The 27,323-nt window shown below is 28.8% G+C and overlaps 1 protein-coding gene across 3 annotated transcripts in view; it reads right to left on the minus strand.

The window, feature by feature from the left end:
* Nucleotides 1-9,894: 9,894 nt before the first annotated feature.
* LOC129984204 (protein lin-28 homolog) overlaps nucleotides 9,895-27,323 on the minus strand; it is a 241,009-nt gene continuing 223,580 nt past the window's right edge. For all 3 annotated transcript variants that reach the window (XM_056094027.1, XM_056094025.1, XM_056094026.1), the window contains exon 4: nucleotides 9,895-11,652. In XM_056094027.1, the coding sequence (XP_055950002.1) occupies nucleotides 11,271-11,652 (382 nt within the window). In that variant the 3' untranslated portion in view covers nucleotides 9,895-11,270. The remainder of the gene's footprint in view (nucleotides 11,653-27,323) is intronic.

Below are 27,323 nucleotides of genomic sequence, written 5' to 3' on the forward strand. Positions count from 1 at the left end.
TTCAGCTATTATAATGATATCATCTTCTAGTTTCTTGAAAATGAGTGTGATTGATTGTTAGAAATGATAATCTCTGAATTTGATTATCATTTCAAAAATCTAAGGATGTAACATTCCCTAGTTTCTAGCATAGGTTATTCTAAGACTTTTTTAAAGGAAGCCAAATCGATCATTTTCAAGGGGTTATTATGGATATATATATATATATATATATATATATATATATATATATATATATATATATACATTCCTTAAAGCAGATAGGCAGATAGTATATTTTACCTTAGTAAGTTCATTCTTTTTGCTTTATCATATACAAATTAAAGAAAGTCTTGCAATCATTAAAAACTCGATCTTGAGATTTTGATAAATTTGTACATTTTTGACTTCAATGAGCTCATAAAATGCATTTTTAGAATTAAGCCTATCCGTCTCAGAACACGAACTCAAAAATGATTTGAGCTAGAAGGAGGAAATTTGGTATGATTTGTAGATTTCAAACAAATTTTGAACGAAGTCTGCCTGACTATCCGAGTGCCATAGAACAAGACAACTACGAAACGTAAAGAGATGAATAAAGTTTGATACCCAAATTAAAATTATGAAGTGTAGATCTGTGTCAAATTTTGAATTAAATTAATCATGGGATTGTCCGTCTGTCTTTCCGTACTTTCTCATGCAATGAGTGAAAGATATAAAACGAGTGATAAAACAAGTGAAAGATAAAAATTTAATATATGGAATTGCGAAAAATTTATATCTATTAAATGTAAATCTATTAATTTTTGAACGAAATCCATTCACAGGAAGTCCGTCTGGCTATTTGAGAATAAAGGAATTCGATAACTACAAAACGTGAAGAACAGATAAATAAAATTTGGTGCAAAGTTTTAGCATCTAAAATATAAATTCTTATAGAGCTTTGAAATGAATTTGTAGAAAGGTTGTCTATCTGTTGATCTACATTTTGGCATCTAAGTAAACGCAATGATTTAAATGTATGAAATATGAAGCGCATATTTATATGTTAGATACAGTGAAATGCTTGAGATTTATATTTCATTACTACTGTTCGCTAATGCCATACAAGGCATTCATGACCTTATTTTAAGTCCGAAACTTGATGGGGGTAGGGAAATAAGACCTTTATTAGAGAGCATGCGAGAAAGTTTCAGCAGATCTCTCCGGCTGATTTTTTTGACAGCAGGAGGAATATGCATGCAGTGAAATATTCTTTATAGCCTTTAGTCTGTTTTTTGCAGTAAAATGTATATGCTTACACTGAAACATACTTTACATTCTTTAGCCTTTTATTTTCACTGCTAACGTAGTATGCCTCAAGTGAAACGGGTTTTACATTTTGGACTACTTGAGGCACTATAATAGAAATATAATGGACTGTTTATTAAAGTTCCAGATTATCTTATAGCATTCCGTTGAAATATATGCCGTTCAGTACTTCAATATTTTATTTTCGGTTAGAAAAAACTAATTCATAATTGCCTCTAAATTTATAGAATTTAGAGGCAATTATGAATTAGTTTTATTACGGATATTTATAAATAATATTAAAATATAAAATATATTTCAGTGAATATTTTTATTATCCGGAAATAATTTTTCGAAATTTTTTCGGTTTTAGGAAATAGAATTTATTTGTGAAAAATGATAGAACTATTATATCATGGTAGAAAGGGTATGCTTACATAAAACCACATTTTGGGTTCGCGCTGTTTTTTTGTACCATTTGTAAAATGATATGCTTAAGGATTTACTGATATCGTTGAAAATGCAAGTAATCGAGTTTCTAATTTTAACGACAGAATTAATAAAATTAGTACAAAGTGACAACGTAATTGAACTGTTGAAAGCTCAATCTAGCTTTATGTATAATGGACACTGGAAACAGCACATCCATTATACACATATGTAGTACCAAACACACCTAAACTCTCACTAATAAATAATATTTAATTTTATGTTTAACATATTTATATGTTCGCATGTTGATAATATTTATTGTGACAAAAGAAAATTTTTCTTAAAACGAGGAAATTGTGTTCAGATTTTATTAGTCTATTTTCTTTTTTCTTTTCTTTGTAATTTTCTTTATCTGTTTTGCTAGGGTATTATATCCTATTTGTAAATTTTCTATTATAAGATGCAATATTTTGCCTTAGGCTTTTACTCATAGTAAACTCTTAAGATTAAACTTATCTAAATTGTGAAAAATATTTATTTCCTAAATATGCTGAACATAAAGTAGTTTTTTTTTATTATTTATAGAAGTAACTAAAATTAACGAACAGAATGAAATCAGATTTTATATCACATTTTGGAAGGCACAGGGAGACAAATTCTGAGGAAAAAGGAAGAAGAAATTAACCCTCTCACTGCATAATTCTTTTATCAAAATAGGTTCAAAAATTGTGAAACGTTTCCTGCGAGACATCTTTGATGCTTGTATATTTGCAGAACCATGGACAACTAAGGCTTCCTGTTAACCCAGATCTGATTGAAACCAGAGAATCCGAAATGAAACCATAAACGGGAAAAGAGCTAGTATCATAGTTAAAAAGACGGAAAAATATACACCCGCTGAAATCTCGGGTTGCGCAAATTTTGCTACTTCTACGTTGTTCGTGGATACGCAGCGAGGGGGTTAATACGAAAAGTTTTTGCACAAGGGCAAATCAGCGCATACTTTGCACTAGGGACAAAGCATCCTAAAGTTAAGAAATAAAATGTTGCTTTCTCTAAGTTCGTGTTTATGTCCTTCATCTTTGTAGAAGCAGTTTTAATCGCCTAAATTTTAATGAACTTTGTGTAACCCATTTTCTATGTCTTCATTGTAAATGACTGATCCGTTCTTTGTTTTGACAACGCCAAGATTTCTGATGTTTCCAACTTAAATAATTAATACTAATTTAAGTAATAATAATTGAGGCATTCTTGATATACCTATAACAGTCTTTTCATGAAATTCACTTTTATTATTTCATTAGTTTTAGATATCGACGTTTCCAAACAGAAAAAATAATTTTATGGCCACACTATACATTTCACGATATAATTCTTTAAATTTCAAATAAATTAAAGAAAATATTAAATTTATTGTTCAGGATTGACAGAAATATTTTTATTTACTCATTTTAATAATAAACTTAAAACGATATTTAATGGATTAAAAATAACTTAATACATTGCTATGCTGCTTTTAATGAAAATGATTAAGTAATTTTTAAATTTTTGAGAGAAGCAACAAAAAAATTAATTGAATAAAATTTTGACCTTTTCTGTGCTTCTTTTTAACTTTTGGGAAATATTCCAAGGCTTAAACATTTTTTTTTTGAAAACCAAACATAAGATTCTGTCTTGTAATTTTCTCATATGCAAAGCACGCAAATACATGGTATTGTAATCGACAAGACTTTCGAACTCTAGATTTTGTTAAATCGTCACTTTTCAAAACCGCCCTGGACACTTTTTTGAAATTAAATCTATCCGTCTATCTGTTCATCTATGGGCAGGATATTTTAATCATGCTTTGAGCTAAATAGATGAAATTTGGTACATGTTTTCTAACCTAAATTTGTAGATTTCCGTCAAATTTTGTATGAAATCCATTCAAAAGAAGTTTGTCCAGTTAACACGATAACATCAAAATGAAGAAAGCTAAATATATAAAATTTGGCAGACAGGTTTAACAGCTAGAGTATAGATTCATAACAAATTTGGAACCAACAACATCATGGGGTGATCGTGCGTCGATCTGCACTTTCACAAAATATAAACACGATAACTAAAAAAAGCAATATTTAAATATGCGAAATTTAATTTGTAATTTTATGATTCTGACTGTAATTCTATGTCAAACTTTAGTTCCAATCATTCGGAAAAAAAAGGCGTCTAAAAGTCGCATACGATTTTCTGTTTCTTGTGTATTAATCGCATCCTAGCAATTCATTGCCAAAGATCGCTCTTTTATAAATTCTTTCGTAGCTATGTTTCGTCAAAGACATTCAGTTAATGATACGGAATATGTTTATTTGATATTTCAGAAAGACCACTCTCGCTAATGTGAATTACATCATTATGTGGCATTGGTAGAAACAGTTTATAAAGACAAGAAACATTAAGTTATATGCACAACACTCAGTATGAAAAAAAAACCTGAATTCCTCTTTTCTGTATTGAATAAATAAATAGTTAACAAAAGGTGAAGAAAACAATGACCAAAAACAATGAGGTCATGGAAAAATACGGATAATTCATGCGGTTATTTTAATAATTATCTTTCGACTTCTACTCATGACCAAAATTAAGTAACTGGATTGAATCATTTAAAGTCCATTATTTTTTCCTTATCTTTGCCTTGTTTAAACAAAGACAAACAAAACAATTTGTGTAATAAATATTTTTATGGCAAGCACATGAACAGAATATTCAAGAGATAAAATCCTTTAGGGCTTTGTTTATGAATTAAACGAAACAGAAGAGGGCATCCGTTAATTTGTGAAAAAAAAGAAAGAAAAGAGAACGATATCAAATATATTTACAATCAGACACATTATGTATTTGGAAACTAATTTTAAAAGGCAATTTTTGGGAGTGTTGAGCTATTTTAATCGCTTCAAGCAAAATTTTATTGCTGCGGTTTTCCAAAATAATATTGCGTTTTATGGTGTTTTGCACAACGAATTGTGATTGGTTAAATTTTTCTGGGCCAATTAAACATATATTAAGGTTTGCAGTAGCGATCTCAAAATCCTGAAATAATAGCTGGTTGTCGAATTTGTATCTATGTACAGTTGATATCTTTCCATGTAGCCAAAACACAAGGGATTATTTAAATTGTTATTTATATTTATCCCACTTGTTATCCACCTTTTGTGCTTACGAATATTAATACAAAACCTTTTATATATTACTATCACAGTGATTGACATTTTTAATTTTTCCCTTTCCAAATTATATGTGAATTATTTATTTAATTATGAAGTAGGCATAGCTCTTTCTTTTCTTACTAAACTCTGTTAAGAACATTGCTTTCTTGTTTTCTAAATGATATAACTTCAAGGTTTTTTTATATGATGTTTTTCTATGCATATACTGTTTCTCACTTCGGTTAGATAAGATTACATATTATCTCATAAATTTCATTTATTTTGTTTAATGTTTTTTTTTATTATTATTTTCCTATTTTGGCAGTAGTATGTTTCTTTGTTAATATTATTAATTTTATATCTATTTTTTATGTTTCTATTCATCAATATTTTGATAACTTCCATCCATTTTTTGGTTGTAGCATATCTCATTTGAAATTTGATTTCCGTTAATTCGTATCAACGATTATATTCTTTAGGTAAGCTGAGTTGGTATAGAAAATAAAAAAAAAAGATCCAATGAAAGGAAAACCTTTATTGGTTAAAAGAATGAAACAATGAATGAAATTACGAATTTATACTCTAAATTTTGTTGCTTGCATGCTTTTAAATTAAATTATTAATTTAATTGTCATTTAACGGAATTTTAACATAGAAAATCTAACAAAAAACTTGATAGAATGTTAAATTTGATGATATCTTTACGTTTTATGTATCACAAAGTCTTTCAAAAGGTTAATTCTTCTCATAATGAATCGTATGTCGTCATTCTTATTTTAAAAAAGGCATTGAATAACTAAATGTCATTTTTAATTTGAAAGTTTTTTTTTTAATTTTATATATTTTTTCTAGAATGGATCAACATACTTATCCAACTACAATGTGCCGTTAGTGTGGCCAACTGATAAACTAGAAAAACAATGAAAAAATGAAATAAATTATTATGCTTCATAACTGAATGACTGTTTCGCCACAATCCTTTTATTAAATAGAGGTTGTAGCATTGAGATCAAATTCAATTAAAAAAATTAAGGAATTATTAACAATGTTACTTGAGCGTTCATTTTGATTTTAAAATATTGAAATGAATCATCTCAATAAAATCGTATAACCTTTGAAGTAAATAATATTAAACACAATATAACGCATTTCATAAAAATATAAAACTTTTGATTTATTTATATTTTTATATAGAAAGGATTAATTTAATTACAAGATCAATAAAAGAAGTAATTCCTTTATTAAATAACATTTTTTGTAAAAAGTTGATAAAACTTTTTATAAGTCTTTAATAATTTAATTCAAAAATATATTCGATTTTAATTATGTATAAATTTATAGAAATGCTAATTGATGTCATTGGAGTGGATTGAAGAAAGTGGATTGACGCATTTTGGCTCCAGCCAGTTTTTAAACTTACAGTATTAAAAAAAGTAACACTAGAATTCTATGCTTTTGGAACATGTTGTAAAGAAATTTCCACCCTCAAACTTTTATTTCAAATATTTTTGATAATTTCTTTTTTTTTCAAAGTATTTAAAGAAATGCAAAATATTATTACTTTTAATCTTATGAAAAAAATTCCTAAGCATTTGATTTGATTTCTATTTGGCATTATTTCGGTTTTCAATAATTAATTTGTGTTTAGGCTGTTTGTATTATATCTTGTAGTTATGATTACATTAATTTTTCGTTAAACCTTATGATAGAAGATTATTTGAAGGATTCTGGGGGACTTTTGATACGCAAAGAAGAGAAAATAATTTTCAGTTTCACAGAGAATATAAAGTTAAATCTATATTTTGCACATTATTGAATTTTCAGATTTTGATTGGTGGTTCAGGAGCCACAGATCCTTTCCACTTCATTCCAACAGTCTCGCCATTAGATATGAATGAAATAGATGCGCATTTTGAATTGATTTTGTTTTTAATCGATTCAGGATTGATTATCTTTGAGTGTTAATTAATGATGCAAATTACAGTAACTATCAGTGTATTTGAATTTTGTTATTTTGTTTCTCGTGCTTGAAGGAAAAGTAACATTTTTAAAATCCTTTGCTTTCGTTTATTTATTTATTATTATTATTTTTGCTTTATGTCTTTGCAGTAAAATGTGCTTTATCTGCTTTTATCCATGTAGGAATCGAGTTTATTTTAACGGACTGCATAAATAAATCATGTAATGTCAATTACTGTCAAGAGCGATTCGAGTTTAAAATATGCAGGAAGATATAACTACTTAAATTATAAATTTAACAGTAGTTAGATAAATGTCTCATTTTGAAGCGATTCGAAGATTATTTTGGGACGAATCTTTTAATCTTGGACCCTGTTCAAATAATATAGAATGATACATTCACATAATTTTATAGTCACTATAATAAGAAAATACCTCTTCTTTTTATATTTTCGTATTTTACTTGTTAGATGGCGTTCGACTCGATATATTTAACATACACCAGATTCGCGAACAGAATATATCTTCAATGGATTTGGATCTTAGATCCACAACTCTCTGATATGCGATTAGTTTAGTTTAATATTCTGTTTCGAAGCAATACTAAAGCTACAAGCCCTTATATTTATCTGCGTGATTCAGATGACGAGGGCGATATCAGAGATGGCATCTACTTCTTCAAACTTCTGCGTTACAACAAGAGGAAGACGGTTTTAATATGCTCCAGATTCAGGATTCCAGAATTATGCTATCAACATTACGAGACAAATTTCATTATTGCTGGCAGAAGTTATTTATATTTAAACACTTCTAAGAGAAACATACTATATGAAAGGAATTCAAAATAAAATAGCTTCCATTTTAAACGTTTTGTTTTAATATAAAGAATATCGACTATTTATGTTTGATTGCATTAATTATTTTAACGCATGAAGTGAGTGCAATGAACGTTTCATTGATTTAAATTTAAATTTCAGTTTGCTTTGAGAATAAAGTGTCTAAAATATTGTTTAAGAAATGAAACACACACAGTATTTTTTAACTCTGAGAGACATTTTATTTATATTTCACACACATAACTCCATTTTTATTTGATAATATCAACACATATAGAATAGCTTACTTGCGCTTCTTACAGACATTTAAGCAGCTTCTCAAGTATCTTTCCAAATATATACAAAAGCTGCTACTGAACATTTTTCGCTATCCGACGCTCATTGAGCCAGCTAATTTGGCAGTCTTGGCGTCACAGCTCACAGCATTCTGTAGTCCACACTCAGTCTTTAAAAAGCGTCAGAATAAAAGTTTATTCCATATTTCTTGTTCATTAGAAACCAACTAAATGCTTTTTCAAAACGCGCATATAAGATTAGAAGGTTTTTCATAACCACTACGTTTCACAGCATTCTTTGGTTGGCAAGGACTAGTATGCATACTCCAAAAACAGAAAGAAATCACACTATAATTGTTTTTTTAAATACATAAATCGATGCAAAACAATACAACACACTCTTTTGATATGTGAAAAAATATCATTTAAATATATTTATGTCATATTAGAATCATAAGTTTAAGTATTCTTTACAGCAAACAGAACAGATAGCAATAATTTTTGTTAATATGATAGTAAGTACTTTTTTCATTAAAAAATTGTAAAAAAATTACATGAGATCACCGTGCAGAAACATTATGATCTAAAAACACATATTGTTGTTTCAGATCATTTTAAAATCGCCTGATTAAACAAAAATTAATTGCATATTTAATGAGATATTATTTCATAAACTTCATAAACTACGGTTTTAACAAAACAAAAAAAAGTGAAAAGGAAAGACATTAGCTCAAAAGATATTGAAATTCATCAAGCAAAAAGAAGCCTTTTTTGACGAAATATTTAATTATTTTTTATTTTGTCATTTAATTAATTTATTCATTCTTCAAAGATCCAGAATTTTTTTTTATAAAGATGAAGCTTTCATAATATTTCTGTCCTAAATAAAATTTAACATTACTTAATAATCAAATACTTTTACTGATGGTATCAAATTTGGATATAAAATCTACAGAAATAAATATGCTGAATTTTGAAACCACAATTTTAAAAAGCTTTTTAATATAAAACAGAAAGAAATATTTACTTATTTTTAATTCATTTTGATGGCCGAATAACATAAAAATGATTTATAAGAAATTTTTCCAGAATTTGTTTATATGGCCCGCTTTCTGTGATAAATGTATGAAATATAGAAATATATTAATGCAATTTTAACCAGCAAAATCATATTTTTATTTTTTTTAAAATTTTGTATTAAAGAAAAAAATGGTCATTTACGAAATCAATATATATATATATATTCAATATTGCTTAAAGTTTTCCGATTTTAGAGAGAACAATGCAAAGCAAATTAATTGATGACTGAATATCAGAACGTAATTATAAATTTTATGAAAGGTTTTAAACCACCGTCTCCATTATTTTTGGCAACATGAGAGAAAAGCCATTTTATGTGATAATATGTCGAATTAACAGTAAAAAAAATTTAATTTCCCAAACGAATATTGCTTAGAATTTTCATGAGAAATCTAGAGTATATAAATTTAACAAATATATTAATAAATAACTCTTGAAGTGTCTATGCAGTGACTAGATCTAGAAACGATTATCTATTAATGACTAAATAATTAAATTAGTTAAATGAACATTTTATTTTTTAAGCAATAAATTACAGGTGGAAAAATTGTTGTCAGAATAATCAACAAATTTATTCCGCAAAAACGTTAACATGACTAGAAAAAAAATAACAACTTATTTTCATTATGAAAGAGAAGGGAAAATTTTCTTTTAAATCGCTATAAGGATTAATAATAATTTGAACTGATATTTGAATTTAGTTTTAAATCTTAAAAAAATGCATACCGCATTTGTAATTTTTTGATTTGAAATAAAATTGCTGCATATTTTGAGAGTAAATAATTTAAAATTGTTAAAATAGGAATAGCTTATTTAAAATAGGAATTACTTTTGAAATAAAAACAATTTTACAAGGATTGTTCGAATTTTTTAAAAGCAAAATTGAAAGCAACAAATTATAACAATCATATATAGCAATGAACATTTCTATAAGTGATTGCAGAGGATTTTATAGAACGTTTTACAAAGAAAGAAATTCTAATAAGTGCAAAAATTTAATTGCTTATATTTTAAAGAGTTCTTTTAGAATAGACTTTTTAATAATTGCTACCACAAATGTAGTTCCAAAAAAAAAAAATGAATATGCAAAATTAAAACAATTTATGAGGCACTGCAATCTGATAAAATTAAACTGGTTACATATTATATTTATATTGTTCTTTGAGGTAACACACATTTTTTTTCGAAATGTAAGTAATTTTTACCGTTTTCATTTGCTATAGCATATATGAAGAAACGCTTTTATTCGAATATTTATGCTTACATTTTGCATCACAAAAGCCCAATACAGAAGTTAAATAGGAAATGATTTAAAACTGGAGATAAAACTAAATAATTTTCGCAAAAAATATGTGTTGTGAAATGCCAGTTGAATTGGGTTGAAATCCATTCAATTAAAAGATTTTGGATCTTAAAAAATTCTGCACTTGAGAAAGAGATAAATATATTTGTTTAGAATTAGAAATTGGCAAAAGAAATGTTTCAGAAAAACTTATACCATTAATATTTCACTTTCTTTTTCCCATAAATGTTATTATTGGGCTTTAAGCGAGCAAACATATTTTTTAAATTACATTTATATGCTTCAAATGTCAACTGAATGTGTAATATGTCATAATATGTACAAAATTCTTTTTTTTTCTTCATTATTTACACACGTTTTTATCTACAAGCAATTGTAAAACGACAATATTATCTTAAATGTCAAAGAATGTTCTAAATTTAAAAGGTTAAAAGCAATGTTAGGCAACTGTTGGATGGTAATTCCAAAAAGTATTAAAAATTCACCAGCAAACGTGATGGCATTTCTGTTCTTTGTGCCATATCCCTTCGAATTTCTTCACTTTCTCTTTGCTATCACGAAGATGGATTTCATGAGAATTCTATACTTTCCAAACAGACCAGACAATTAATTTTGAATAGCCCGAAAAGTTAGCTTGACATTTTCGGATCCATATGAATGCTTGTTCCATTTTAGACCTCCTTTTTGATTATGATTTGGAAACAACTATTATCGTTTTTCACCATTAAAAGAATACCTTTCCCAGCTTTTCCAATCACTCGAATTTATAATTATTATGCATTTTTTTTTTACACCAGGACACAGGAGAAGATGTACCAAGTTTATACTTTCTTGGGAATAGTCCATTTGGATATCATTGCTCGAAGGCGACGAAAAGCATGACCACCTGTCTGCGCAGAAGGTGGCTCAAGACTTATCGTTTCTATCGTAGCTACAGCTCCCTCTTTCCAAGAGGCGAGCCTGTTCCGCAAGACGAAGCTGGGGAGGACGAACAGTGGATTCTGTGATCATGCAACTGGACGTCCTCGTCGTCTTCCTCGTCCTCTTCTAGAAGCCCTTTCTTGAAGGAGTTACCGTTGCCCATGTGATGGACTGTAGTGTTGCACAGGGGGTCGTCCTCGTTGTTTTTATTATCGCAGGAATCGTTATTGTTATTTGTGGAAGATTTTTTCTTACTGCTGCTTCCCTCTTGTCGGTTTGGACATTCAGCGATCAGATGATCTACAGACTTGCAGTTGTGGCATCGTTTGGGCTGTGGTCCCATGCTGCATTTAGCGGCAATGTGGTTAGCAAATTCGCCGCAGTTATAGCACCTGGAAAAAAACAAAAAGATTGATTAGAAAGTGACATTTTTGCTTAATGAATTAGACAATGGGAATTTATTTGCTGAAAAAGTGAAATAAAGATAATTAAGTTATATTATTAATTCATTCAAATTATAGAGTAAAATAAAGAAAAAAAATAATTTAGGGATTTAAAATAGGTAAAATAAGTATTAATTCTTGATATCAAAATCATTCCAGCGCTTCTTAAGAAAGACGTCATGTCACATTTTTTGAAATAAGGCCAGAAAATGTTTATTTTTCTAACTTTTTTTTACTATTGAAACAGATTTACAAAACCTTAATATTTAGAAGTTTTCAGTAATTATTACTTTTATAACCTTAGATAAAGAAAATAAGTAATAATTTTTGTCAGTTTCTGATGAGTTCGCAGAAGGAAACAGCCAGTAATGTTGCACACAGCTGAGGAAAATTAAGAAAATAAATTATATTAATCCAAAGTTAATTTTCTTCGTCAATAAAAAAAAATAAAGCTTTAAATTTATTGTAAAATATTAATGATATAAGGAATACAAATTCCATTTTCAGAGAAATAAGAATGCCAAAAAATTAAAATAATCAAAACCAGGTTCTTAGATTATTTACAGATTTATAAAAATTGGAATTTATCTATGAAATTTCACATTTTAAATAATTAAAGACTAAAATTAAACCTTTCATGTTTAGCATCTGCCATAGTATAGACAGATAATGGTTCTTGATTTATTAAATTCCACAATCCCATTCAAGTTTAGAAATATTTGAACAAATTGTACATGGAATCCATGAAATACGAATCAAAATATTACTGAAATTGACTATATCATCTCAAGAAATAATTTAACTTTTGAGGGTGAAAATGAGAAATAACTTGCTTTTTCAAATCATTGTACTTCAGTTTACAGAAGGATACTTAAATCTGGAATCTGTATGATAAACAACAAATTTCTGTGGTCTTCTAGAGTACTTTTTGAACAGTGTACTCAAACTTAATGTGTCTTTTAATTTATCACAGTTCCTTGCATTTTTAGAACTTTTATCATGCATAAACAAAAATAAATAAATAAAAAATAATTTGAACTCCTAAAATAATTCTAATAAAAACTTCTAATTAATAATATAACTACTATGATTTTTTTTGTATTTATCATTAATTGATTTGTTATTATTATATTTGTTTTTCTACTTCAGATTAAAATAAATGTTTTCGAAACAAAATATTTTACGAAGAAATTTTCTTCTCAAAAAGAAACCGTGAGTAAACAAAATAAGTGAGTAATTACTTTGTATGCAAGTTTATAATTAATTATTTTTAAATGAAAATAGCTCTTTTTATTTAAGCTAGCACACCTTCTGGTATTTAAATTAAAAGGCTTACAGTAACAAATTACAGCATTTCTAAATTCACTTCAGGCTATAAAATTTTATATTTTTTAACAGCTGCTGTTTTATTATCTCATTTTTCTATCTTATTTTTCTAAAAATATAATTTAGCATTTTGATACACTTAATTTCAAATAAATATTAGCAAACTTGGGCTATTTAAAAAATGGCGATATATTAAAAAAATTCAGAAATGCTAATTTAATCTTTTTTTTTATGTAATGATGGGATGAAAATACATTTGCCACTAACCAAGTAATAAAGAATTTTAACAGGTTATCATCCTACACAATGCAGATTTAGGAAGCATATCATGAGAATATTATTGAAACAATTTAAATGAAGCTATAACTTACGACAAGTAATCACATTATTCAAAAATATTCTTCACTACAATTCAGATTTTTCATTAGAATGCACCTCTATATTTTATAAAGAAACAACGAGTCGGAGATGGCAATACCCACCCCATAAAAATAAGAAGTTGTTTCTTGGAACATTCATCTTCATATAACATTAATAAGATTATCTGATGAGAGTGGTGCTTTCAATATTATTTTTTATGGGAGCGATATTTGCTGATACCTCCTCTAGTTTCTAAATAACACAAAATGTATGTATACACACGAAGTATGTATGCCATGTGGCAGAAGATTCTGAATGAATTTAATAGAACACAATTTATTGATTTGACTCAAACTATCATTCAGCACAAAACTGTATTTGATCGTATTCGAATATTTCTTTTTCAATCCTTACTGATATACTCGTGTATTCATAAGGGGTATCAGTGAATCAGGGCAGGACATCATTGTTTGAGCAAAACCCTCTCTCTGATTCCCGTTCCGCTACGCGCGCAGCTTTGTATGGAAGGTACTTGTTTGTGATTGACCGATTGTGCGGCTGCCTTCTTCCTCCCCTCTTTGTGAGTAAACACGGGCCCAGCTGTCATCCAGCAATCAGGCCTGTTTTGTTGTCCGACTGGGCCGTTAGCCCAAGACAGACCCGTTGCGAATAAGCCCATTCTCTGCCAGCCATGGCCTCCGCTGACCTCCCTCGCCCAGATGGAAAGCGAGTACAAAATACAGAATACCCCGATAGCAACTTACATCGTGAAGAATGACAGATTTCAAGAATTCAGATGCAATGAAAAATAGAAGTTTCATTATTTTTCACCGACTTTGTTTTGAATTAATAGAGAAGATTGCGTTTCAAAAATTTTCTCATCTCAATACAGTTGAAATCTATCATATGTATGATTGTTCCACATTTTATCTTAAATCAACTATAATCGATTTCACTAGATCTGGGATAATTATTACTTACAAGTTGAGAAGAAATACTGTGGGGAATATCCTAATCTCAATGGCTATGGGAAGGGTGCGAATTTCATGGCATTATGAATGGATAAAGTTAAGGAATATTTAAGCATATTTTCGAAAACAGTTGCATTTTGGAAGTTTTCTGGATTCTTAAAAGATTTTAGAATTGGAATGGAAAAGATTTCTATTGGACATTCGACACACTCTAGATCGTTGTCGAATAATTTTTTTTATAATTATTATATTTTTGAGACATCTAGATCATTTTATGAATTTTTGAAAGTAAGCGATCATGTCACATATTTTAGAACATTTCTTATCATTATGAGATAGTCTGGAAGATCTTGAAAAGTTCTGGAACATTTGGGATTATTCTATAATATTTTTGAAAGTGTTTACATTGGGGAAAATGTAGAACTTCCTATAAGTTTCTATAGCATTTTTGAATGTTCTATTTCATTTTTCATTTCAACATAGAACGTTTTTTAACTAGAATTTCTACAAAAAATTTTGAATTATCGAATTATTTGCAGAACAAAACTACCAAAGGATTATTAGCTATCGAATCTGAGGACAAACAATTTGCAGAAAAATAGGACTATTAAATACCGATAAACTCTAATATGTCTTTAGCCACCGGGAGCGCCGTATTATCTTTTTCCCTGATTACAGCCGAATGAACTAATTAATTAATTAAATTACACTTCAAAAAGTAAATCTAATTTTAATTGGCCATATTTGTAGAATTCCTGAAGTAATATGTATATAGCATATTTATATGATTTCTTTAGTTATTGTACTGTATATTAAGTATCGAAATGTTCGAAAATGTAACTCTTAATTCATATCTAATTCAAATTTTTGACAGTTATCTCATTACATATCATTTAGGTGTGTAGACAATTGATACATTAATTTTTGAATTTAAACTCTAATTAAAACCGGTATTCTTTTGTGGAAATTTCTTTTCATCATTAAAACTATATCCTTTGTCACGAAACAGAATATTCAAATTTAAAGTTTTTGGAAGTTCTGGTATTCTTATCTTTGTTAACAAAGTATTTGCATAGTTAAAATTTCACTAAAATTTCAAATAAAAAAATCGCAGTGAAGCTTAATCATTCAAAGATATTTATTTATGTAACAAATTTTTCTAGCTCTTTTAGATGAAGCAGATACCAATATGCCAATTTGTAATAATAATAATAAAAAAAAATAAAAAAAAAACAAGGAATAGTTGACTAAACATTGTTCGCTGCGCAGATTTATCATAACTACAGTTATAGCTTTTAACCATGCAGTATTTTGAAATAAAAAAGATGATTCTCTTTACGGGTTTGGAATTGTTGCTTAAAAAATGAAATGTAAGCATTTTCATTTAATGTAAAATAGTATTCAAAATAAAATGAGAAACAAAGTTACAAATAAGCAAAAAAAAAAAAAAAAAAAAACCTGAGTACTTTTTAAATTTTTTCAGTCACCGTTTTTTAAAATTATAATAATTAACTGAAACAAACATGAAATGTTTCAAAGCTACGCTTGTAAAAAATGAAGATACATAAATAAAGAAAGTAAAATCATATAACGTTTCGGCATTTCTCTTTCATCAAAGCACCCCACCCTGCAGACTTGTTTATTCTTTCCTGCTTCCCAACCACCACTCTTAGCTCGCACCCACAACTACTATCACCTGGAGATGCGACCTCTTTCACGCCATTGACCACACTGGGTCACGGTCACCCCCCCCCTCCCCATGAGTCTGCAGCTGTCTCCAGGGGGAGGGAATCTGCTGCACCCCTGGAAGAAGGAAAAAGATGCAACAATGCTGTTAGGGGTGAGCCGGTGCAATATGGAAGGGGCTTGTTGACGTCATTCCACCCACCAGGAGGAGTAAACAACCCTCATAAATATTTCACAAAAGAATGATTTTTCAAAGCAGTTTAAAATTGAGCGTAAACGATTTTTTTTATCATGATTTAGGACATAGGGAACATGCTGCCGTATATCATATTTTATTGCAGTTTACTAGAAGTGTGCAAGAAAGATTTGAAACTGAGAAAAATTGTGGGGCTCTTTTAACGTCGTGGTAAGCCGAGAGGAAAGATTATGTGGTTTTGCTGAAGGATCAGTAAAACGCCGACTAACAGCTTGTTCCAATGAAGTTTTCTTCCATTATGTGACTATCTAAGTTAAAGAACTTTTAAAATTCATCAGACCGTAATGTAAAGAAGTGATAATTAGTTGCGGCAAACAATATTCAGGATGCCGTGGAAATAAGGCCACAATTTTAATAGGAACATGGAGAAATTAACAAGTTTAGTAACAAAGTATGCGAATGGACATTGAAAACTAACAGTCGTTTGAATCACTGGTATTTAAAAGAAATAATGGGTGAGGCTTACAGGAATTGTACAATGGAGCACTATTAGGAACAATAATTGTAATGGACATTATTAGGAACAATAATTTTATCATTATGTATGGAAATTCAATCAATATAATATAGAAATCGCGGTTCATTCTAGTTACTATACGAATTTGCATTAAAGTAGCAAATACGTGAAATGCTGGATATTTTTAAAAATGTTCGGCATTTACTTCGTTTTCATATAAGTAAATTATTTAAACAAATGAACAATTTTCCTAATAATAAATTATATGTCTTGCTATTAAAAGCAAGCGTGGCACATTCCACTAACATAAAATTTGTACAATATTGAAAAATAATAATAAAAATGTTATTTTCTTCCCAACATTCATATTACGAAATGGCTAATTCAAACTAAATGGTGCTTTATTACAAAATATTTTTAAATTAAACCGAAGTGCAAGAATTAAATTGATACAAATTAGCAAAAATATTACAGTAATACGACAGTTTAGTGTACTAAATTCGATTCTTTGAAGAGATAAGGCAGAGATTTAATTTTTGATGTCTTTGTATTTGTTACGTTCTTCTTATTAGCTGTTATGTAGCTTTTGATAATGTTTATCTTGATTTGATTAGGACATATTCAAACAATGCTTTTGATGTTTGGTCATAATTTTTGCTTTATTCAGGAAAGGAAGAAATGAAACAACTAAGTCCAGTTTTCTATCTAGATAGTATTTCAATCAAACTCACTGTTGTAACATAAAAATCATTTATCTCATTTGAATAAAGAGTCTTATAAAGACACTAAGTTTGCAGATAATTTCACTATATGAGTTAATAGATAAAAGTATATTTCTTCATCATCCAATTAAAAGATGACGGAAGAGGCACGTGACTTTCCACTCTGACGTGTCTACTGGTTTGAGAGCAAGACCAACTGCAGCACTAACTAAACACAGCAGATGGAACGATGTTGAAGGGTCATGGCTTTGTATTGGGCAGTAAACAACAGATTCACAATGGGGATCCCTCGCGTGAACTGGACAGGAGGATGCTGAAAAGCAAAACCACTTTACACGGGATTTCGGAGAACAGGGGCGGGACGGGAAAAGCCTAACACATGGCACGCGAGTCGGCCATTGGCTTGCTCAATTGCGTCCTCCCTCACTTTAATTTTCAATCCCCTGTCTCGTTCGAAATGCTTCTTTTGTCCCCCGCCATCCCATAATCGAAACCCGAGGCCAACCCCCTATAAAATGAATTATGCGAATAACGGAAGATTTCAGATAATGCGAATTTCCAAGTAAATGGTACTTTTCCAGACAGTTTTTGAAGAATTTTTTTCCCATTAATAACGTTTTATAAAGTAATATTATAAGTATATTTAGACATTTCACATTAATAAAGATATATATATTGTTAAAAAAATTATCTATCCAGAAAAATGACGCCAACACATGCAGCTGGATACTAAATTATCCTATTTAAATATTTTGACTAAGAAATACTCAGGAATATGTATTAAGAACTTTATTTCGAAATCTAAATGGTGTTCCTCAAAAATTTCAAAGTTTCACTTTTTGCCCCAAAATGTTAATTGGTGTTTAATGACAAAATTAGCATTTGTCAGTTTAAGGATGCTTCTAGAAAATTGTATATTTGATATTATAATCTTATGATAAAGTAGTGATTGAGCCACAGTTGGTTACAATAACATTTGTTCTGTGATAATTTTTCCAATTAAAAATAGAAAATGCAAAAATGTTTTGAAGAAGATTGATGATGGATTCCCCAATTCATATTCTACTTACTATCATTGAAATAGCTTCAAATATACTGATTTTGGAAGTTAATTAAATTCTTTTCTTAAGATAATAACCAAAATGATCATTAAAGAGCAATTTTTTCTCACCACCAAATTAATTTCAATTTTTTTTCTCTCTATAAGAAAGTTTTATTAGCACTTTATTTTAATAGAAAAAAAAATCTCACTTTCTAGGTTTTCGGACATAATACCCAGTTGAAGAATTTGCGAATGAAAACAATGAAGTTATTGTTTTCTAGATAATCCTAAGCGTGTTTCGAAACAAAATAAAAAAATGTATGTTTCGATTTGATAATTTCATTAAAAATGCAAAAATCTCCTGTTTTTCCATAACATTTAACAATCTATGAATTCAGATTTTAGTAAATTCACTTCGTAATATAGATAAGCATCTATAGCACCGTACTAATTAAGGAAACTAAAATATCGTGAAAAATATTTGACTTATCTCTTTTAATGAAGAATGTTCGAATGAGTTTTTGGAACTGTTCACACAAATCTCAAGAATTTCAATGAAATCCTGTCAAACTTATATTAACTTTTCATGATATTATATCATATGTTTAAAACAAGAACACTTTTGAGAGAATACATTTAACATGGGTTAGAAGTATTTTTCTATATTCAAAATTATGCATTCTCATTTCTCTTTATCCCTTTGATCCTCCGAAATAATAGCATGAATTCCATTTCAGAAACTGATTGTTATGACAGCAAAAAAATTCCCCATCGATGTCATAAATCATTTAATAACGAAAAACTGGAGTCCCAAACTTTCTCACCAAGACTAAAAAGCTGAGAGAAGAAAAGAAGAATGATAAAAAAAAAAAAAAAATGTCGCTTTTTGTATCAAGAAAAAGGAATGCTTTCCCCCATTCCAATAGTTCCAATTTCTTATATATATATTTGTTCTTTTGTCTCTTTGCGAAGACCACCCATCCAAAAGCCTAACAATACAATTAATGTGTCTTTTTCTGATGTCCTGTCGTCACGGCGACCCCTCCTCCTCCGATGAAAAAACAGAAGAAATAAGAGGTATGGACTTCTCTAGCCGTCACTTTTCCCAATAACTTCTAAAATTGAGAACAAGCAGCTAAAAGAGAGAGAGAGGGACGCTCCCCTCCCCCTTCCCGATGGAAGGGGAAACGTCCGAGAAACTGAGAAAAAGAAAAATTGCGAGGATCTAGTATCTAAAAGAAAGGGTTGCCCAAGTAAAAAAATTTCTTCGCCAGGAGTGGCGCCAATTTTTTGAGTTGTGCTTTTAGTTCTGCCATAACTGCTCAGGGAGTGGGACATTTGTTTTAAAGTCAGATAAGTCGATTGCACACATACTGAATATTTTAATTAATAAATAATGAGTTATATGATACCATTTATACAATAACCTACTTTTAAATTCCTTTTTAAACGAAATAGGAATGAAGAAGGTGGAAAACGTTTTACCCCTTTCCTAGGTAGGGGCTGGAGGACAAGACAAGTTATCTTTCTCATTCAATTGTCACATTACCATTCTATTCTTTTCCTACACGCTTTCCTTATTCTAGTCAACAATCGAACAGGAGCCTAAAAATTATCCAGGGGTGATTAGAGATGCCATAGATTAATTACATCAGAGAAATGAAATTACAACGATTTATTTGATAATTCTGATGGAGTCATAATTAACAGTATTAAATACGTAATGTGATGTAAACGGATGGTTAATATTCTAGATGGAGAGTAAGAGAAGGGCTATTGGACTGGAACAAAATGTGATCAGAAAATAGGAACAGAATCCACTGTTTTGCAGTAATAAAATAAAATTAAACTGGAGAAGCTCATTATGTCTATGGATTTTCTATGGAATCTGGGCTTGAACAAGTTTACCAAAATTTCCATCTATTTATAAAGAATTTCCATAAAAAATCTAGATATGAAAATTTTCTTAACTCTATTACATTAAAGAAAGGTAACAGGAAACTAATTAAATAGATAAATTTGTAAGGTTAAAGAGTTCCTTTAGAAGGTTTGTTGTTATTCATGGTTGCAGAAGTAATATTTTCTGCATTTTTTTTAATGGAAATGCATTATTTATTGGAAAACCAATGTTGCGATATTATTCGAGCAACTCAAATATTTGTGATTAGGCTTATATGGGCTTAGGCTTATAGATTAGGCTTATTAGATGACTTTGCCACCCAACTTTTCGCTTAGAATATTAGTTCTTTTGGTTGTTAAACTATTAGTATAAAATACAATTTAAAATTTCACCTTGCTATCTGATAAGAATGAAAAAATATGAATTTGATGGAATCAGTTTGCTACAAACTAGTGGCGTGGAAATTAAGAAATAAATATATGACGAAATAAAAGCGAAAATCTTTCTTCAAAATTTATATCCAAAAGAAACAATTAAAGATTTTTTAACAGCTTTTTTAAATAATGGTAAAACTAAGAGATCGAATAGTTTATTGAAAGAAGGAAATTAATTCGTAATTCATCATAAAAACATTGAAACAGATTGTATATCAAAATTAAATTTTAAAAAATTAATAGAATTAGAAAAAAAATTGCGGAAATAAAATTGGTATCACTAAAAATGAATTTTTTATATTCTTAAGGTAATACAAAAAATATTTTTGTGAGATAATAATTTCAAAATATATAACTGAAAAGTATGAAAATGCTTTTAATTTTTAATTGATAATCATTTGAATTTGTAGGACTTGAATTGAAGTAATTGAAAGTAATCTGCTTTTTGTCTTGGAGACCATGAATGCTATATTTCATCAAGCTGGGACAAAAATTGTAGATTCATATAAAAGATATAAAACCAAATATTTATTATATAGAGAAAAATTATTTTATAAAAATGTTCTAAATTGCTGTCGTAAACCCACTACAAATTTTGTTTTACCATATTTTATAAAAATAATTTTCATTCAGTGATTATTTTATAATTTCAAGAAATTGATCACTGGTCAAAAAAAAAAATTTTAATAAAAAATGTATAGCAAATAGTAGAAGAAAGTTCATTAAAAAGAAATAATTACTTATAAAGGTTTATTGTTTCAACTATGATTCGTAAACGGGAAAAAATGTGACAAACGTTTCACCAAAAAAGCATAGTTTTATCATTATTTTACCGTTATTGGTATATCTACAAGGGATTAATTAAAATGAATGCAATGGCATGTAATATGATGATCAATTATTTGAAATGGCAGAACAAAGATAGATAATCTGAATTTTACACTTCATTTGGTGCACTCTTCTTCATTATAGTGGTAATTATCTGGATTCAGGAAAATGTAAAAGATATTTCGCTATTCTTTTTATAGATTAATAATTAAAACGCAAGTATACTCATTAAGGAGCATAGTTAAAAAAGTAAATAATGGTTAAAAATATAGTGAACAGGTATTCGTATCGAAGGTGATTATTATCATAATCACTTTCTGCAATCAATCATATATAATATGACATAATTTTATTCAGATAAAATATGTATACAAATGGAATGAATTTTCAAATTAAATATAATTTTAAACTGATAACATGACATGGAGAATTTAAATTCCATCTCAATGCCCAATCATTACTTCCAATTCCTATTAATCGCAGAGGCATAAAGTCTGTAAAAAAGAGCGATTCGGCAGCCATCAAGGCAGGTCTATCGTTTCAAAAACGACCCCCTGGCAATGCCACATTTGACGGCGAGTTTTCTACTTTCTGGTGGACAATGGCCAGTGACAGTTGGACAGAGTTTTTCTCCCCGCCCCTCAAACTTTCTTCCCCCTCTTCCATCTAAATGGTGAGTAGAATCAATACACTCACACACACGAACATACGTTGCGCTTGTTAGTAGTAAGCCCTCCCCCTACTAGATCTTCACTAAAACCTAGCCTTAGCCCCCCTCCCCCAACTACTCTTTCGATGATTCCCTGCCACTATACACTTAGCAGCCTCCCTCACACAGCCCCCCCTCCCCACTTCTTTTTCTAAGAGAGTTCTTCTAACCTTTCAAAGTTCGCATCAACGTTGATACAGAGAAAGAAAGAGCAGCAAATAAAAAAAAATAAATAAATGTTCAATAAGAAACTGTAGAAGGAAAGAAAGATTTTTCGAGAGAAATGTCTCCATTTTCGAAGCTCTCTTGTCTTCCCTTCTGAAAGGCTATCTGACGAAAAGATGTAGTGTGGAGTAAATAATGGTTAAGTTTTTTTCGGGGGTGTTTATGGAATGTCAGATTTGCAGTGGATTGGTAAGTGACATTGCATATCTGTTTTGAAAGTACTTACTTACATTTTTTGAATAAAAGCAAAGTACAATATATAAACTTTTTACTTGATATCATTAATATATATATATACGATTCTTTATTTGGCTCATACTCGGGGAAATTTATCAAAATTTTCATACATTTCTGAAGAAAAGGGGGTTATTTCCATACATATAAACACCCGTCAATAAACATCAGTTAACTTTACTCCACTTTTCCTGATTTACAATGACTTCCTTACGACTTAATGTAAAAGACTATTAATTATAAAGCTAAGGGGGAAAAAAAAAGCCTTTTCCAGGAATTCCAAAATTTTACTTAGAATCTAGTCAACAAAAATATTATAAAAGATTTAATTGGTTTGAAGCACAACCGACTATCTTGCCGGCGTCCTGGCATAGGGTTAGTAACTCTTCTCCAAGATATTGGCGTTTTGGGCTCGAGTCCCGGTTTGGGCATGGTTGTTCTTCCTCTGCATTCTATCTGTGAGGTGTGTGAATGTGTCCCCACCCCTGTAAAAAGGGGTTGTGCAAGCAATGTGACACATGAGTAGTTAAGACGTACTCTAGGCCCTAGATGGTGCTACTGACAAAAGAGACTCTCCCTCGGTTTAAAATCGCTGACTTCGTCAGAGGGCTTGTCTATGACAAGTGCCCTAACAAACAACAACAACCAACGTTCTTGTTGAGCAAACTGGTCACCAAAAGGTGCTAGTATCTTCTAAATTCAATGACGTATTATCGTAACGTAGAGCATACACACTCATAAAAACATATCAGATTTGTGAAAAAAAATATCGATGAATATCATTAACTAAGCGTTATAATCTAAATTTTAAATCAAGGAGGTATAAAATTTATTACAATGATATGAAACTTCATCTTAAAAACATTCAAAAACATAAAAAAAAATATTGATTAACAAATTTAATTTTATTGTAATAAGCAACTATCAATCCAGAAATAATCAATATGAAAAATCATCTATATAAAATTTCCTGAATCTATATACTAAAATATACATTGTATTTAGAGAGCGCTAATGCTGCTACAACTAAAACACAAATAAGCAGCTTAATAAAAATAGAATTAGAAATAAATATTAAGTTTACAGCCAAAAATCAAAATCTTTTATCAATCAAATCATTTTATCTTTCTTTTTGATTTTTGGCTGTAAACTTAATATTTATTTCTAATTCTATTTTGGTTTATTGCAATAAATCTTTTTTAAAACTTCAAACTAATTTCAATTTTTTATAAGTTAAATAAATTTATATTTATTGAAAAATTTAGGAACAATTTACAAAAGCAAAAACAACAAAAAAAGTGCTCCCAAAGCTGTATAGTAAAGAATAAAGATTCTCTTTTTTTTTAAATAATTGTCATGCGTTTATTTGAAAAATAATATCACATCATTCAATTATTTAATAAAAGCTTCTATTTTTTTAAGCTTATTTTATTATAGAAGCTATTAAAGCTTCTATTTTATATTAAGCTTCTTCTATATATATCTATTCTTTTTTTATTGCGGAAAAGTTTTAGAAAGAGACGCTGCATGATTTAATAGGAAATGCATTGATTCAACGTTTCGGTTCCCTTGATTAACCTATTGTACAGAAAAACCGGCACAGAATTCTTGATGTCACACAACATTCCAACTATATCACTACAGCTTTCACTGAGTTCATTGGAATTCGTACTGGAGGCTACTTTTTCCACAGAAACCTATACTCAATGACGCAATATGTCAGCCATAATAATATGCCTCTGAAAGCAACAACACTGTATCTTGAAATACTAATATGTAAGATATTCCTCGAAATGTGCTCTAATAATATTACAACGTATATATAAACGATTAATAACTATTTGGTTAACAGCTCATGGAGAAAGTGAGTAAAATTTTATTTAAGAAAATTATACAACCAAATGTTTATCATAATTGAAATCAAATGTTCATAAACATTTATAACGCAGGACAGTCGAATGTGTGAAGAAATTCATTAATTTTTTTTAAAATTTAAACTCAAGTGCTATTAAACATGGATATTTTTAGACGCTTTCATAAGTATTTGAGATTTATTTAAAAATTCAATAATTTCATTACAAACGTTTTACATGCATACGATTCTCTTTTTCTCTGTTATATCTTTATTATGTTTCGATACTAATCTATCGAAAATTCATTTTATATTTCTTCAAAAGACAGATTTAAAATTGCAAATGTTAATAAAAAAATAAGATTCGAAAAATATATAAAAGGTAGTTCTTCTTTAAAATTTTGCAATATTATAGTGAAATAAAATGTATCATAAAATGGAGAAATGTAAATGGGAATTTGTTTTTTAGAATACAGAATTATATTGAATTATTGTTTAATGCTATTCTTTTATAATACAGATTTTCAATTGTGATGTTTAAAAAATAAAAAAAAAATCACAACGAATTCACATTTTTAAAATTTTAATGGAATTTCGAAAAGGCATGTAAATAAGAATATTCTTTTTCATCAATAAATGCGTAAAAATGCCAAAGTTAATTAATTGATTTTATTAAAAAAAACACGTCTACAGGAAACAAATAGATAACGAATTTAAAACGTGTTAACTGTAAAAGTATTTTTGCGCAGTAAAGGCATGTAAGCAGGAAAGGAAAATATATTACAGTTGGTAGAACAACTTGTTTTTGCTTTAAGATGCAATAAACAAACATTTCTACAGGTGGAAACACCGTTAGAAATACACACTAAAATTACTTCTTTATCTTTTTTTTGGGGATGGTTACTTTTAACATATAAGAAGTTACATACTCAAAGATGTCAAATCAATTATGCGATTGCTTTGCTATTCTTGAAAAAATAGTAGAGCTATTGTGCCAAAAACAATAAAGTGTTGGAAAAAATGAATAAATATATTTTTATTCTGATAATAAATTCCGTAACATTTTACTGTCAAGAGAAGATTTCATTGATTACTTAAAGAGATGAAATGTAAGTTTTTCATATTATAGAGCAATATGCAAGAATCCTCAGATATATCAGTTCCTCTATCAGTTCAAATCAATCCTCAGAGAATATATCAGTTTTGCAAAAAAAAAAAAAAAAAAAAAGTCATATAAAATTCTATCGCTCATATTGTTTCGAGATATATCGCTCATTTTTTTTATTGTTTTGCAAAGTGTCGATTTGTTTGAAGAGAAATGAAAATGAATCCCTTGAATGTATAGTTGATCAATTATGTTCTCAGAATTTAAATTTTTATGTGTAATATACAAATACAAGGAATTGCAAAACAATACAAAGTTTTGCACTGAAATATTTCCATATATTTGTATGTATATCTAACTTGAGGTTTTGCCGTTTTTCTTTCCTTCATGCCATGCAATTGTCACTTCACAGCGTTTAGATTCAATGAGCAATCAATAACAATTTCATACTTTAAATTTTCAAGGGCATTAAATTAAAATTGCAGGTATTTAAAAAAACAATTATACCAAACTAACAATTTCTATAAAATTTCACTTGTAACTTGAGGAGATAAGTACAAATAATAAATAATCTGTCTGTTATTTATATTTAAAGCTCATACGAAATTGTGCACAAATTTTAAAAAATAACAACAAAAGGTTTATGGAAAAAAATTAAACTTATATCATATATAATTGGTTTCGAATCTCCCCAAAATAATTGTAAATTGTTTTTAATCTCTTCTGCGTAAGACAATTAATGCGTTACTACATTTACTAATCGTTTTCAATCACAGTCAAAAGCTAGGGAAAACAAGCAGATGACACAAACGGTAAAAAAGTTGGATAAAATTAAAACATCTTGTGCTAATTACAGATTAAATATGTTGGATGGAAAAAAATAGACTATATTTTCCCTGAGAAATTTCCCATATAGCATTAATAACTTATGGCAAAGATTAATGCATTTATTTAATAGTAATTTATTCAACTAAACAATTTTGATTTGACTCCCCAAAATTAATTTTTCCGCTAATGGTTCGTTATTTTTATTTCTCGATTTTATTATTTTGACATTTTCTGGGTAAAGTTTTGGAAACATCTATTTTTTGTCAAAAAAATTTTTTTACCTTATATTAAAATTAAAATTATTCAAAGACACCAGTTTGATTACAGAGCTATTTTTCTGTTATTTCAATAATTCTTAATTCAAGCCTAGGTAATTTTAGCACAAATAAAGCATTTAATATTTTCCCTTGATGGAGAAGCAATGTATACATAAATATACATAGTAAATGAAAGCATATGTAATATTTTCCTTAGACGTAAATGGTAACAGAAAGATAAATAAAGACAGTCATCCAAAAAGTCTATCATATTTTCATTGGCAGGTGCAAGAGCAATTAAATAAAATAATAAATATTTTTTAAAATAATTATTAAAAATTAATAAATAATAATTAATTAGAAATTAAACAAAATAATTAATAGTAAAAAATAATTAATTCGTGGCATTGCAAATACTGACAATAAGT

The sequence above is a fragment of the Argiope bruennichi genome, chromosome 9 (genome assembly GCF_947563725.1).
Source record: "Argiope bruennichi chromosome 9, qqArgBrue1.1, whole genome shotgun sequence".
Taxonomy (NCBI): Eukaryota; Metazoa; Arthropoda; class Arachnida; order Araneae; family Araneidae; genus Argiope; species Argiope bruennichi.